The sequence below is a fragment of the Tamandua tetradactyla genome, chromosome 20 (assembly GCF_023851605.1).
Source record: "Tamandua tetradactyla isolate mTamTet1 chromosome 20, mTamTet1.pri, whole genome shotgun sequence".
Classification (NCBI taxonomy): Eukaryota; Metazoa; Chordata; class Mammalia; order Pilosa; family Myrmecophagidae; genus Tamandua; species Tamandua tetradactyla.
In genome coordinates this window covers 13179304-13194913 of record NC_135346.1, presented here as the reverse complement: position 1 = coordinate 13194913, position 15610 = coordinate 13179304, and the positions used below count along the sequence as shown (strand labels likewise).

Here is a 15610-nt window from a genome sequence, read left to right as displayed (position 1 = left end):
GTAGTAAATGGTTTGTTTTTGTGGGTGTAAGTGTGTCTCTTTACTTAATATTAAGTGGGTTAAACTTTTGTGCGAATTTTTAGTTTGAAAAAGACTTATAGGCAGTTCATGTCCTAACTTACTGGAGGCTGCTGACACGACAGTGGGGTACTGAGGGACCTGATTGTCATTTACATGGTTAACTGGGGCCAGTGCTGCACTGCTTTAAGTGGTCTGATATGCACACAAAACTACACTGCCATTGATTCCAGCTTCCAGATTTTTTTTGTTTTTTTCTTTTCCTCTTTATGTTCCCTTTTCTCTTCTTCCTTTCCCAATTACCATAATCTCTATTCACATATAATCTTACTGTGATCTTCTCTGTTTCCTCATGTTATCACTTGACAGTGGTTTGCCTTTACTTCATTCCTTGCTTGTTGCAAATCTACCTAATATAATTAAATAAAATCCCAAATGTTATCCCACATTAATTCCCATTTGTTGCCTATACCAGGGATCAGCAAAAAGTACAACACAATTAGTTGTAGAACAGATTTCAGTTGGTATGGGTTACAATTCCACAATTTTAGGTTTTTACTTCTAGCTGCTCTGAGATACTGGAGACTAAAAGAGATACCAATTTAATGATTCAGTAATCATATTTGTTTGTTAAACCCTACCTTCTCTGTATAACCCCACCATCACCTTTGATCTTTCTGTCCCTCTCTTTAGGGGTATTTGGGTTATGGCCATTCTAAATTGTTCATGTTGGAAGGGTCTGTCACTAATATGGGGTAGGGGTTTGAAACTATCTGATGTTCTGGAGAAGCTGGGCCCTCTAGATTTCAGGACTTTTCTGGACTAGGGACCCATCTGGAGGTTGTAGGTTTCTGGAAAGTTACCTTAGTGCGGGGAACCTTTGTAGAATCTTATATATTGTCCTAGGTGTTCGTTAGAATTGGGTGGAGTGGTTCTGGTTGGGGCTTGGCAGGTTATGATAGGTAGCAATGTCTAAATGAACCTTGCGTTAAGAGCCACCTCCAGAGTAGCCTCTTGACTGTTTGAACTCTCTCAACCACTGATACTTTATTCGTTATACTTCTTTTCCCCCTTTTGGTCAGGATGGAATTGTTGCTCCCACGGTGATAGGTTGGACTCATCCCTGGGAGTTATCTTCTATGTCACCAGGGAGACTTTCATCCCTGTATGTCATGTCCCACGTAGTGGGGAGGGTAATGATTTCACTTATAGAGTTGGGCTTAGAGAGAGTGAGACCATATCTGAGCAACAAAAGAGGTCCTCCAGAAGTAACCTATAGGCATGCCTATAGGTAGACTAAGCTTCTCTGCTTACCTACATAAGCTTCACAAGAGTAAGCCTCAAAATCAAGGGCTTGGCCTATTGATTTGGGTGTCCCTAAAGTTTGACACAGTATTGGGATTCCCTGATGATAAGGTTTTAATAGTTCTGTATTTTTTCTCCCATTCCCTCAAGGGATGTTGCTGATACTTCTTGATTATCTGCTTAATGTACTCTAGGATGTACCCAGGCATTACAATAAGCTTTCCAGGATTAAAGGCCCTCATTCTTAATCTGGGCTCCCTGTGTTTCAGTTGTTCAAATGAGCTATACAGATTGAGTTAGATTATGTGCTACAGAAAATTTAGGTTCTGGACAAATAAACCTTTCTTTCTTCAGTCTCGAAGAGTAGGTGTGGTTCTAAAATATAGACAATGTCTTCCTTACGCCTGTGTTCTGAATTACCTTAATCCCATCCTGATCAGCTTTGTTCTTATCTCTAAATACCACCACCATGGCCTGTTTTTGCAGCCTTTGAGCTAAAAATAGTTTTTACATTCTTAAATGTTATTGAAAAAAAAATGTGTAAGAAACTGCATTTGGCAAAAAAGACTAAAATATTTACTATCTAGTCTCTTAAAGAAAAAGTTTCCCAATCCCTCTGACTATGTGTTCTGATCCTTAATCCCCTTTACTCTCAGGAAGTAACCTTGTTTTCCATTGGCCCTGGGTTTAGGGAAAGATTTCAGAATCCATTCCTAACTGAAGTGTCTCCTCTGCTTATTCCTTGCTATAATTGTAAATTGCATACAGCTTATCTATACTAAGTAGAACTTAGATTCTATAGCAGTATCATTAGAAACACAAATATTCACTGATAGTCCAGGATTGTTAGCATGTACTATATATTTGTAAAGGAAGTTACCATCTTCTAGGAATCAGAAACCCATTATTATTAGCTCTTGAGCTGTATAATGCCCAGGAGTTGTTAGAATTATGGAGTAAATAACATTAATACCCGTATTAAAGGAACTTTCAAATAGGTAAGATTGAGTAGACTGACATTATAGTAGTTTTTGTCCCCTTCCTGACTTCCTATAGACTATGGCCCCAGTCTTTAAACAAACAAATCATGATAATCTTTAACTCTTACTTATGCTTAATAGTGACCTGGCAGCTCATCCAAGAGAAAATAGGCCATTTGTGACCATTCTGCACCCAGGTCAATCCGAGGTATGGTGTTAAATGGGCCTTCAAGCTAACTACAGCACTCTCTATCTCCTCTTCTTTTCCGTTTTCTGCTGTATATTCACTCTTCCTTTAATGTCTACCAAGAGTTTTCTAGATTCTTACTTGGTGTGAGTAGCCCTTTCTCATTATCCTAACAGCCAAACTTCACATAGTCTTCAAAGCTACACTCATTCCTGCCTACCCTTCTCACTTCCCAACTACTATTTTTTTTTTTTTTTAACATGGGCAGGCACTGGGAATCGAACCCGGGTCTCTGGCCCAGCAGGTGAGAACTCTGCCACTGAGCCATCATTGCCTCCAACTACTCTTTTAAACTAATAATATGACATAAAGTCATACCCTGAGGTTGGAGTCCTGCCTCTACCTCTTCGTGCCTGTTTGACCCTGGGTATGTTGGAAGTAGTAGCTACCTACTGTGGTTCCCAGGCCTAGTAAATTTGCTTTATGTTAATTATTCCAGTATTTGATTAGAGACCGCTTGAGAGCAGGACTCGACTTGTATTTAGTACCACTGCTCAGTTCATTTCTGTAACAAGAACGTAAATGATCCTTGTGAAATGCAGGTGTAGGGCAAACTGTAAATAAGAGGAAAGGAAACCCTTTTTGATTAGGCTCAGAGCTTATAGAAAGTGACCTTTATTTTACCAGGAAAGAGATGGAGAGGAAGGACATGTTCAGCAGATTTGGGTGAAGGAGAGGAAGAAGGTGTTCAGCAGCTAGGATTGAGGAATGCTCCTTAGTGGAGTTTATCATTTCTCTGTGTACATACAGAAAATGCATAGTTGCTGCCTGCAGTAAGGTACTTTTCGCTTAGTGATGAGACTCCTCTTTGGCAAATCCTTGGCTTCCCAGGTTTCTGTTGACTGTCTCTCATTTGTGATCTTAACATAATCCAAACCCTTTTTGAATGTCACCTTTTACTTTCTCCCTTACAGTGTCATGCTCCCTTATGCATGAAACATATTATCTCTTTTCAAGTGCTTTCATATTTTACTAGCTCATCTATATAAATCTACCTTTAATACACAGGGTAGGTACCCCTTAACAGTTTTTTTCCCAAATATTCACAAAGGCATCCTTAAGTGGCAATAAGTTGTGATTTGTATATCCTACAACTGTATCCCTATAACTGTTGGATACAGCACCTGCTAGAATTACACAAGATCTATATAGTAACTTGATGGACTGGTAACTTCAGTCTGTAACATGATGTCATAGTAATGCTGAGCTTATCCTGGAACTAGTTGAGGAAGGCAGTAACAATGCATCACTGTGGGCATGTGACTCAAGGCAGACAGATACTCCAAACTGTATGATCTCTTAATTACTTAAAAAGTTGCCAAATCCTGTGGTCTGTTTTCTGATCCCAAGGTAAATTAAGAAATTAAGTAGGTTGCTTAGGCTCTCAATAAGCAGTTTGAATGGGGATAGGAAGTGGCTTCTACTGGGAAGAACTGAGGAGAGAGCAGCAAACATCTTGCTCTGAGCACAATTCACCTGTCCATGGCCATCAGAATCTTGCTCATTATTTGAAGCTTAACGTTTCCTGGCCACCATTTCCATTTGGAGATGTGTCTGATTTTTCTTTTTCTCAAGCTCAGAATACATTCACATAGGAAGGAATCAGCCTAGTAAATGTTCTCCTTACAAAGTCATTCAAGCATTTAAAAAGATAATACTCTTATATGGATTTGTTTGTAAAACTAATTTCCAATTAGGAAAGAGGTAGAGGAAAAGGGAGGAGATTGCAAGCTAATGCAAAGCATATGAAATGGTTGAATCCTTAATGTGTAGCTTCAGGTTTCTTTGTAGGAAGCATAGGCATGGTTGTCCTATGGCTTTTGGTTTAGTTTAGGAGACAAAGCATAAATACTGTGGGGAGTGGATGAGTAATTCTAATAAAATTGTTCCTGGATCAAAAAAGATTAATAGGAAAATTGGGGCTAGTCTCTGTGAGGAGAAACTAATTTGATTTCATAAATTAAGTTGTATTTGATTGAGGGCTGAGGGATGCCTACGTGTCAGTTGAGGAGGAAAGCAGTGCTCAGTCTGAAAACTAGCAACGGTAGGATGGATGTTAGTAGGCTGCCAGAGAACATAGGCCAGAATAAGACATTGGGGCCATACTGGCTACAGGTATCGCTACAAATATTTCACCAGAGTATTTATTCATCAGGCTTATGTCAGGCAGAGCAATTTTTGTGAAACTAAAAGTTATATATATATTTTTAGTGTCTAACTTAAACATTTTTCTTGAATATTGGGGGCTTTACAGCTAGAATCCTGATTTTTGTTTATTGCTAAAAATCACTACCACCAGTGGGCAAAGAGGATAAGTAAAAGAACTGGATGTGTATATCAAGACAGAATGGAAGGAAGTAGTTTAGAACATGTCTCTTGCCCCAAGATAGAGCTCTTTGGACACCTAGGCAGGCTAGACTGAATATTATGCTTTCTGCTGGGCTGTCAGTAGATAAGAGCATTGTTGGTGGCATAGAGGTGTTATTGAAGAAGTTCTTGCATGATGGGTTGCTAGTGTGTGGCCTAGTTTGGAGTGATATAGTTTATTAACTTGTGATGACATACTTGGTGCCTTATAGCGTTTTGTATCATAGTACAAAAGACCTAGTCCTTTCCCCTCCTTCCTATTTCCTCCTGATGTTGACTGTACATTCTTGAAAGAACAAGGTTTCAGATAAAGGAATGAGCGAACTGAATGAAAAAGATCTGGTCCAGAAACACTTGGTGAATTTGAAAGAACTGTCAGCTTGAACTGGTCACAGTACCTCCCATGTAATTGACAGGTGCTGATTGTTCACAATTGAAATCTTGCTTCCCTTGTGTTAACAGTGACCTAACTCCTTAGGACTGCTTGGGATAAAATGATCGCTGCCCCCAGGATAGAGTTTGCCTTTCCTCTTAATTACCCAAACCCAGACTGTTCATAACAACTTGAAAATCCCTTCTGACTCCAGCATATTGGTGCTGGACTTTATACCAGGGGACCATAGGAACATTCCCGTCTATATGTTCTTCCCTGTTTGGAAAGAAGTAGCTGAAGTTAGGGCTCCTCTCATCGCTGCTGCTGACTGTGGACAAGTGGACCAGTAAAGGTTTGTTGGCCCCTGTGGACCCCTTCTTAGAGAGCCCAGAGGCCTGGGTAGAAAAGATGCTCGACAGGGTGATTTGAGATCTGGAGTAAAAATTGATGCTTGGGGGTCCGCAGCCAAAGGGAACTTGAGATCAGGGGAGCCATTCAAAAGATAGAGTTCAGCAAAAGATAAGATAGAGTTCAGCAAGAGTATAGTCATGGCAAAATAAAGTGTCAATGACTGAGAGATTCCAAACAGAGTTGAGAGGTTATCCTGGAGGTTATTCTTATGCATTAAAAAAGATATCACCTTTTTAGTTAAGATGTAATGGAGAGGCTGGAGCCTGAAAATGTAGAGCTGTGTTCCAATAGCCATGTTTCTTGAAGATGATTCAGTGATATAGCTTTTGCAGTGTGACTGTGTGATTGTGAAAACCTTGGTCTGATGCTTCTTTTATCTACCTTATCGACAGACAAGTAAAACATGTGGATTCAAAATAAATAATAGGGGGAACAAATGTTAAAGTAAAAAAAGGAGTATAAGAGTATAGTCATGGGGCTTCCTATAAAAGGGGGAATCATCTTCAGATTGAGAGACTTGGGAAAGCCCTGCTAGCTTGCCGTGCTGAGTAAGCCCTAGCTCTGTCCACTGAGCATGGAAGGGCAGGGGGGGACAGCTGCAGCAGGAGAGAGGGCAAGATCTGTACTTCAAGCAAGTGTACCCAGTTGTATGGAAATGTGACCAGGGATATAAGGAAGTTTTGTGGTATCCTATGATGTCTCAGAAAACAGGGTTGATGGTTCTTGGCTGGCAGTGAAGTGGGACTGGTGTGGTATTTTTGAAGTTGGATTTGGAGATGCAAACTCAAATTACCTTCTGGCCTCATAGGAATGTACTAGTGTGATTTGGAAGGATTTGAGTTTCTTCTTTGAAGTCAGATTTTTTTTTTAAGGCAGTTCAGATTTTAACAAAGTTGCCAAAGCCTCCTTGTCCCCTCCCAGACACAAAGGGTGCATTGTTCTTGTACCCAGAGTACTCTAAATGAGACACCAATAACCGGGTCTTGCATAAGGCCTGGTTAGAATGCAGTGTTTTGAAACAACTAGGCCAGTAGCCAGAGTGGAATTCTTTAAAATGGGACAGATGTCGAGGGAATGCCTGATCTCTAGCACCCTCCGAGAAAGAACCAAGTCTGGGATCATAAACTCCAATGGCCTACTTCTAAATAGACACTGTTCTAGAAGATGACTTTATTTATAAAAACTTTTAAGCATAAAATTAAAAAAAATACAACTTGGTGGAGTGGAAATTACAAAGCTTGATGGATGACTGTTGGCGTGGTGGCTGTCCACTGCAAAATACTTCTTGTCCAACAGTTGGATCAGCTAATAGCTGATATGCCTATGGAGGTGGTGGCTATGTGATACCCTCTCCATTTATAATGAGTTTTCAGGAAATTAACTGTAAACCCATGATGGAAATTGCTATGTAAACATATTGTAAATTTATCATTCAAACTTCAGAGGTCCTTTATGAAAATACAAAAAAAAAAACAAAAAAAAAACACCTCAATTGCCTTAACAGAACATAGCCTTTTAGGATAAAGGGTGCTATTAAAATACCCTTCCTTTGAATTTTATTACAATACCAGGTTATAAAAGACTGGTTTGCTGTTGTTTTCCTTGAAATGGGATATGTACTTGTGGACTGTTTTTGTCTTTTTTTCCCTCTGCTCTCAGAGGAAAATAGAGCATAATGGTCATGTGTACTGACAGGATAACTTTTAAGCGTATGTGGATGGTACTTTCTAGCCTATTTATTTGCATGTAAACACTGGGGAGCAGGCTGGTCTCTGTCTTTTTTGGAGTCAGAGGAGGATTGGGGGCTTGGAATGGGAGCTTATAACCAGCATGAGCCCAGCTCTTTGGGAGAGGCCCAAGTCCATGTAGGGGAGAGATGACAAGGGTAATCCCTGGCTAGCAGTCTTAACACAGGGAATAATCCCCATGTTTTGTGGCTGCAAAGAAGAAAAAGGGAGAATGTTGTGCTTTGTGACTGAAACAGCTTATTCCTCAGGGCCAGGCTTTGAAAAAGAAACCCAGTAAAAAGTATCTTTATTTTCATGTTTAAAAAAGTTTGATTCATGATGCATTAATACAAAAATATTTTTAACACTACAATGGTCTTTTCCTTTCAAGATTTCTTGCAATGCTACATTAAAAGATGATCCCTGGATTCTGAAAAACCAGTGGCTAAAATAGGAACAAGGCTTTTCTTGAGCGGGTATCTGGGTACATACATGGACAGCCCTTTTTCTTTGGACTCAGACTATATACAGAGAGAAAGATTAAAAAAAAACAATAAAATTAAATTAAAAAAAAGACTTCTTTTTCAAGGCTCAGGGTTGAAGCTTGGCTCAGAAATGGGTTAAAGTAGGCTGTGGTGAAAAACACCACTAGAGGTGTTCTGGGCTCCTTGCTTTAGTTGTAATGGTCTTTCATTTGCCCTTGCCCTTCCTGCAGCTCCATGGAAAAAGTGAGCTGGCCTAGTTTGATGCTAGAAGATAGGCACTGGCTGTCATGAGGTTTGGGGGTTGCTCTCACAACTGTCCCAAGAGCTGTCAAACTGATTGGATGAGTTGGAAATGGAACTGTGAAAAAGACTTTCTGAATGGGGAGTAATGCATGCCAGATTTGGATAACTCCTTTGAACTATGTTGACTACAGCTGCTACTGATAGGCATGGGGCCTCGGTATTGGGCTGCTTAGGTGGGTGGGTTTCTCAGGAAACATTTCCACGTAATTTGAACTAGAACCACATATACTCCACCACCCACACTTGCCTGTCAGGATAGTGTCACGTTATCCTGTTGCCTGGTGTGATAAGTCTAGACTTAACCTATCCCATTCTCTCCTTAGCTGCCTGTTTCTCCTCTTGGCAAGCTTCTGAGAACACAGTAAGAGGCATCCTCTGGTCCAGCTTATCAACAGCAGTTGGTTTTCTGTAAATAGGGCTTCTCCAGTCCCTTAAGAGAAGCGTTGTCATCTTGGACTTGGTGGTTGTGACCATGTTGTATGTTATTTGATAAATCTGCTCATTCTTGGTCCATGAAGTGTCTGGTATGGGGAAATGTGATGGTGGGGGGTGGGCATGCAAGTAGGGAGGGCAGCTGGACTCAGTCTAGTCCATCTATCACTTATAGAAGAAAAGAAGAGAGGCAGGGGCATCTGGCTAGCAAGAAAAATGGTAAAAAATAGTTGCAGAATGCCACAGGTACAAAGGATGCCCTTAATGAGATAATATATCAACACAAATCTGATTCCTACCACTCTGAACAGTTTGAATTGATGGTCCTAGGTTTAGGAAGAACTTCTGCAGCCTCTGAAATCTCCAGGGCCTGGACTTTGAGAAGGAATTAATAAGGCCCCTGGTCGATTTCCACATGCTTTGGGGCTCAGTCGCCTTCTCTCCGGGGGTGGGCCCCTGGGGGAGGCCACATGTCCTGTACATGCTAGGCCACCTGTCTCTAAGATTCCTGTTGATGTACCTGTATACTCTTCAGGGCACTGTAGGGGGTCTATGGGGGCCCAGTGGGCGGAGAGGCTGAGAGCAGCAGAGAGACCTGGTGATGTAGGTGCTGGCTCCGCAGGGCTAGCAAGCAGTTCTGTGGGGAAGTGGGGCAGCAGGAAGTATGAGGGCGAGTCCTGGGGGGCTGGGGACCTGGGGCAGCCTAGAGCACTGTCATCGGAAGGAACGGGGCTGGGGCAGCCGCCTTCTCCGGGTATGTACCGAATGCATTTCTTTTTCCTCCTAGGAATAGTGAAGAGAGTTATCTGTAAATAGAGGGTGAATTCATAGTCATACACCACAACCAAAAAATGCTGTCCTCGCAAAGGCCAAGCTGACCTTTTGTCCCCATTCCCCATGACTTGGGTGATATGCCTATACCCTAAATCAGTAATGTAACTTTGCTGTACCTGGCCCAGAGGTAGAATAGGTGCAGTTTCCAGCACCTAGCAAACCACAGAGTGGCACACAAGGACCTTTTATAGTCAGGCCTGTGCCGCTGTCCTGTTGTCCAGAGGAACATTCCTAGTCTGGGCCTTTAAGCCACTGCTTCATGTGTGTTGAGGCAAAGGGCTATAATGCTTTTATTAAGGCTGGGCCTGGCCTGAACCTAACTAGGCAACTTCAGCCACTTGCTAGGTATATCTTTTCACATGTACAAGTATTTCCCTGTTGTATGATCAAACACAGGCTTAGTGCTGCAAGGTGTGAGTATGGCCTTTTGGCTAGTACAGCCTGGAGGTACCCGTGCTCCACTCCCCCAGTCTCTCCAGCCCTCTGATCTTAGGAGGTATAAGATGATGAGTCACGTGGCCACATGGCCACCAGGTTGTTCTCTACTGTTGTCACCTTGTTTTCCTCAGACTTAAGGATAGTACAGGCAGGGATCCCAACTTGCAGAAGTGAGTGGGTGGTGGGCAGTGATGTATTTGAGGAGCAAGGGCTTAAGCCACCTGAGTAGTGTATGAGAGAGTGGTCTACTGAGGAACTCCTAGGCCTGGCTGGCACCAGACCACCATTCCCAAGGATCTGTAGGTTCCAAGCATCAAGATCCATTTTCTTGAATCAGCTTTCTCTTCCTCCATTTCCACAGCATCTTGGAGAAGAGATTTCCTTTCATTCTGGAACATTTTATCTCTCCCCCTGTACTCCTTCCATTTAGACCTGAGTGTTCCTCCCCACAAGCTGTGTTCAGTGTTCATTCCCATTTTTAAGGAAACATGGGCTCCCCAATCTGCTTGGTATGCTAGGGAGTGGGGTGGGGGAAAGAGGGGTGGGCTGCAGGCCCAGCAGAACCTGTGCAGAGTCAGGAAAGCAGCTTGAAGCAAGAAGGGGAAGGGTGGTGGGGACAAACCCACCTGCATGGACCACACCAATCCGTCTGCTGGTTGAGGCCAAAGCGAGCACGGCATTTCTTAGGCGAGCCAGGGTCTGCACAGCCATGCCAGAGGGGCAGGGCAGGGCACAGGGCGAGCAGGCAGGCAGCAGGCCAGAGAGGGGCCCAGAAAGAAGAGGCAACATCAGTGTTAGCCAGTCACAGACACCCCACAACCCCCACAGGCAGAGTAGGCCTCTCCATGGCACAGCCAGCTCCAGTTGGAGTCCTAGAGCCCAGAGCAAGGTATTAGGAAAGGTGGGCACCCAGTGGGGCAGGAGAGGCAGTGGGAAGAATGGTGGGATGGAGCAGACGTAGGGGATGGGATGGGGAAATCCTGTCAGCCTGGCTTGTGGAGCCCTTTATTTACAGTATGGGGGATCCAGCTTCTTGTGCCTTAGGGTTGCCCAGGTTCTCCCAAATTCAATGCCATTTTACCCAGTTCTTGTTGTTGCCAATGACCAATCTACCCAGCCATAGCCCCTCATGCCATAGATTCTTCCAGATGGCAAGAAAGGCCATTCCTCAACCTTGGAGAAAGGGCTGAAGATTTTGCCCTGCTTAAGTTCCAGAGCCAGACTGCAGCTTTCCTGGGGGGGTGGGGGGATGCTGTGGGGCAGGGGGCAGCAAAGCTGAGAAAGTCATGGACTTGGAATTTGAATTATCAGAGTTGGGAACAAGAATTCACCCACAGGAAGGATTCCTTGCAGTTGGCCTGAGCTCCCTGACTCCTCTATACACAGTACTTGACACTACCATGAAAAGCTCCAAGTGACAGAGAAATTGCTGAGCACCAGCCAGTAGGCCATGTAATTTATGGGCCTAGACACAGGGCCTGGCTGAGCCTCTACCCAGACAGCCTACTGCCCATCTCAGCAGAATCAGCTAGGCTGTATGGTTTGGGTTAAGCATTGGATCGATAGTTGCTCATTAGATTTTCTGGGACAGACTAGCTGTGAACAGGGCTAGCAAAAGTGTGTGCGAGTTGTGGGTGGGGGGTAGGGCCAGTGTTGTACCACCTGCTATATAAACTGGCTTCTGCTGGTCTTCTCTGGGACCAAATACAGTTTTTCTTCCACGGGCCTTTGACTTCAGAAGCAACTTGAAATTTCCTGGCTGCATATACTACCTCTCCCTCTGGATAAGAATGGCCTCCGCTGTTGCTGGGGGAGGACCTCACCTGTGTTGGATTCTTGGTGCTTTTCCCTCGACCGCCTCTTCTTCTTCCCCTGCAGGAACAAAGGGAGAGATGCTCAAACCTGGGAGGGAGATACTGTGATTCAAGTGAGTGAGTGGCTGGGGCAGCTGTAGCCTGCTACTTAACCTGGCTGCCCTCAGGGCACTGGACATACAGTCCCCTTGGAGGCTCCTACTTTGGGGCCCTAATGTTTCTTGATTGCAATTCTTGATAGGCTACTGTGGGATGTATTTGAGCCTTCCTCCTTTTTCCCTTCTGTGGCCCAGTCAAATAGTGGGCAACAGCTCCAAGTGTGAGTGTATTATGGGGTGGGGAATAGGATGTGGGTTTGCCTTTAGGGTCACTTCTACCTGGCTTGGCCCTCCACTCTACCACCTTCCATTTTTATCTCTGCCTTCAGGAGAGAAGTCCTGTCTTCCTTGCTGAGATTGTGACGTGAGGCATGGCATCTCGATTCCCCTACCCATCCCTGCAATCATTGAGACTCACGTAGTTGTCCCGCGCCGACCAGCCTGGGTATAGCTGCATATGCAGCTGCCTCTCCTTGCGGGCCAGCTCGTAATACTTGGCCTGCTCTTCCCGTGACAGCGCATGCCACTGCAATGGGGCAGGGGTTGGGGGAGAGGGGTACATCAAGGAGTCAATAGGCTGCATCAGGGTAAGGGAAGTCAGGGGTAACCCCTGCCAGCCCACCTACCCATGGCCTTACCCTGCGACCCAGGATCTGATTGATGGCAGCACTTTCCTTGAGTGTGCACTCTGCAATGACCTTGGCTCTCATCTCCTTCATGTACAGCATGAAGGCATTGAGTGGCTTCTTGATGGTTGGCTTCTTGGCCTCTTTCTCTGCCTTGGACTCTACCTGGGTCTTCCTGACAGGGACATACCCAGATCACTCAGAAACCCCCACAGTATCCACATACTGCTACCTCCCTCCTCTAGTATGTGTCTAGTACATGTGTAAGTACATGAACATTAGAGTTTTTATAAGTGGACTCTTTTTTGTTTTTTTAGTAGTCCCAAAGTGGGCGAGCAGAGCACTATGTAACTGTTCTTTACAGAAAAACTTCAGCCAAATAGGAAAAGCACATGTAAGGCCATCTCAGCCCCTCCCCTCTTGGCTCATAGTGGTCAGTGACTAAGGCACAGGGACTTCTGGGTTTCAATTCAAGAAGGCTTGACCAGGAACTTCTTTTAGGCACTTGGCCCCTGGCCTGCCGGGCAGCAGACCTTGGGCCTAGGGCAAGGAATGTGCATTCTAGCTGCAACTGAGGTGGGAAAGGGTCATAAAGCCCACCTTGATGAACAGATTAGAGTCTGAGGTCTGCGTACCTGCCCATCCCATACGTCTCTGCCCTTCCCATCCTTCATCCCCCCGCCACCCCCAACTGTGTGCCTTTTTACTCACAGGCTGCGGTCATAGGGCTGCAGCTCCTGCTTTCCTGAGGGGGGCACAATGGCTGGGTGAGGGATGGCTGCGGGATGACCAGGTACACCGGAGCCTAGCATCAGGGATGGGTGAGTGAACCTGGAGGCAGGAGGAGACTTAATGCTGAGTCAGGTATGTAGGGCCCCGACCTGTAGACACATGCAAGGAGGCCCCTGCACAGTACACAAGGACATAGGCAAACAGATACCCTCATCCGCATTGGCCCAGACACAAGTGCACAGAGATACATAAAAATACCTGCCCCCCCCCCCCCCAATTACACAGACAAATTACAAAAATCTACACATAGGCCATTCCAGTGGTTACTATAGTCCTATTTAGCTTTTGAATCTGTAACCTACTTCTCAACTCCTGCCACTATCAACTCACCCTGAACAGCCTTTGGCTGTTCTGTGGGTCTCCTCACTCTCCCACTTGCCCCTTCCAGGTCTCTCTCCACACAAGAGCCAGAGTGACCTTTTTAAAACACTTAAATGCTCATGCCTGCTACTGAAATTGTCCACTGCCCAGAGAATAAAACCCAGGCACCCTGCTCCCAGGGTCCTGCATGGCCCTGTGTGCCTATCTTTGCTAACATTTCTAGCTCTGTTTTTTATGCCCTGTTCCCCAGCCAGCCCATGCCCCAGCCAGCTCTGAATACTGCTGTTCTCTTTGCATCTCTCTCTCAGACCTCTCATATCATGAAGTTCTCCCTTAGCTATCAGGCCTTCTGGCTTTCCCCATCAGCCAACTGGCTGCACTCAATTGCTGGTGCCATGTCTATGCCTCCCACCCTGGGAGGTGAGTTCCAGTAGGCCTGGAAATGTCTGCTGAATTCCTTATCAGTCTGTCCCTGGCACCAGATCTGTCATTTGGGAATGAGGAAGTATGCTAAGTGAAGGGACACTAGACACATAAACACACACCTCCCACTTCACCTTGCTGTTTGTGGATACCTCCCTGTCCCTTGCTGCTTCCACAAGCACGGGGTCCCTGAGCAGGCAGCCCTGAGGGCCAGAGGTTGCGGGCTTATATAAAAGGTGCTGCCTCAGTGTATGCTCAGGAGAGTCCTGACCCCCACCCTCTCTCCAGCAGGGATGCAGAACAGTTGAGTCTCAAGCATTTGCACATGGGCTGATTCATGTGCACAGAGGCAGGAGCACAAGAGTCCATCTGTGCATACATTACCCTTGGCTGCTCTCTGGCATTTTGCTGGACAGTATGGCCTGAGCTTAGACATTTCTTGTACTCCTGCTGGCTTTGCTCTCAGGCACAGGGCAGCAAGGGGCTACAGAATGACGGACGGACGATGGACAAACAACTAGCGCAGGGCAAGCACTGGCCTGGGCATGGCCTCATGTGGGCACTGAAGCCTGGGCAACAGGAAGCAGGGGCCTAGCTGTAGGGTAGGGGACTCACCTGGGGTAGGGGGCGCCAGGGGCAGCAGTGGGGGCGGGGAAGTGCTGTCTATATCCGCAGGAAGGGGACAGGGGGTAGAGAGGAGGGCTGGGCCTGTGGTTGGGAGAGACAGCTGTTAGCGGTCTTGCTTCTGGCCAGAATGTGGGGAAGGAATTCTCAACCTTGAATGGGCCTGACCCATTGTGTGAGGGAGACTGGCTTCTACTTGAACCCCTCCAGGGATGGAGATCAGCCACCAAGCCGCCAAGGCAGTGTGTTGCATGCATTTGCCACCAGGGGGAAACCTATGCTGTCTGTATCTCCTAGCTTGTACTGGTTCATAAGGGATGGAAATGGCAGCCTTCTCCCAGGATCTAGCTTAGCAGGGCCTCAAGCCTCCTCCAACCACATGTCTCCCTCTTCACTGAACTCTGGGCCCCATGGGCAGCCCCTGAAGTTTCCTTGTAAACAAAGGGCTGATTTATTTACAGGGAATAAATTCCACCGTTCAGAGTGACTGGATCATTCTGCTGTCCCACTTTGTCTGTTTCAACTCCTTATCATCCTTCAGATCTTGGCTACCTGACCCTTCTTCCCAAAAGCCATGAGATCCCATGCTAGATGAGGTACCCCTCTGGATTCCTACTGTCCCCAGAGAACTGCTCACAGTACCCTGTGATTGTCTGGTCTCTTGCCTGGGTTCCCCACTAGGTGGAATGAGTTCTGAGAGGGCAGAAACCTAAGGATCAGTCTACCTCAGCAGTGCTTCCCTGGTGCCCCAGAACACTGCCTGGCATGCCCAGGACTCAGTGTGCAGAAGGCTAAAAAACTCCCACTTCTCTCAGGGAAGCTTCCAAGTGCTGTGCTAACTTGTGGGAGCCAAGAGCACGAGACTTCTCATCCCTGGGGCCTAAAGTCCCCTCATTAGAACCTTGGGGGGTGGGGGTATATATCTCCTCTAGGCTCAAGTCTTAGTCTTTGGAGCTAATGGACTAGGGGATACTTTTAAGAGGCCAGCCTGG

At 45.6% G+C, this 15610-nt stretch overlaps 1 protein-coding gene across 5 annotated transcripts in view; it reads right to left on the bottom strand.

The window, feature by feature from the left end:
• Nucleotides 1-6856: 6856 nt before the first annotated feature.
• Nucleotides 6857-15610, bottom strand: part of TCF7 (transcription factor 7) — a 35255-nt gene continuing 26501 nt past the window's right edge. Inside the window, exons 6-11 of one of the 5 annotated variants that reach the window (XM_077138439.1) lie at nucleotides 14610-14702; nucleotides 13170-13289; nucleotides 12471-12633; nucleotides 12251-12358; nucleotides 11744-11792; nucleotides 6857-9431 (exon numbers count right to left, since the gene is read on the bottom strand). In XM_077138439.1, the coding sequence (XP_076994554.1) occupies nucleotides 9352-9431; nucleotides 11744-11792; nucleotides 12251-12358; nucleotides 12471-12633; nucleotides 13170-13289; nucleotides 14610-14702 (613 nt within the window). In that variant the 3' untranslated portion in view covers nucleotides 6857-9351. The other 4 variants (XM_077138442.1, XM_077138440.1, XM_077138443.1 and 1 more) reach the window with 4 other exon arrangements.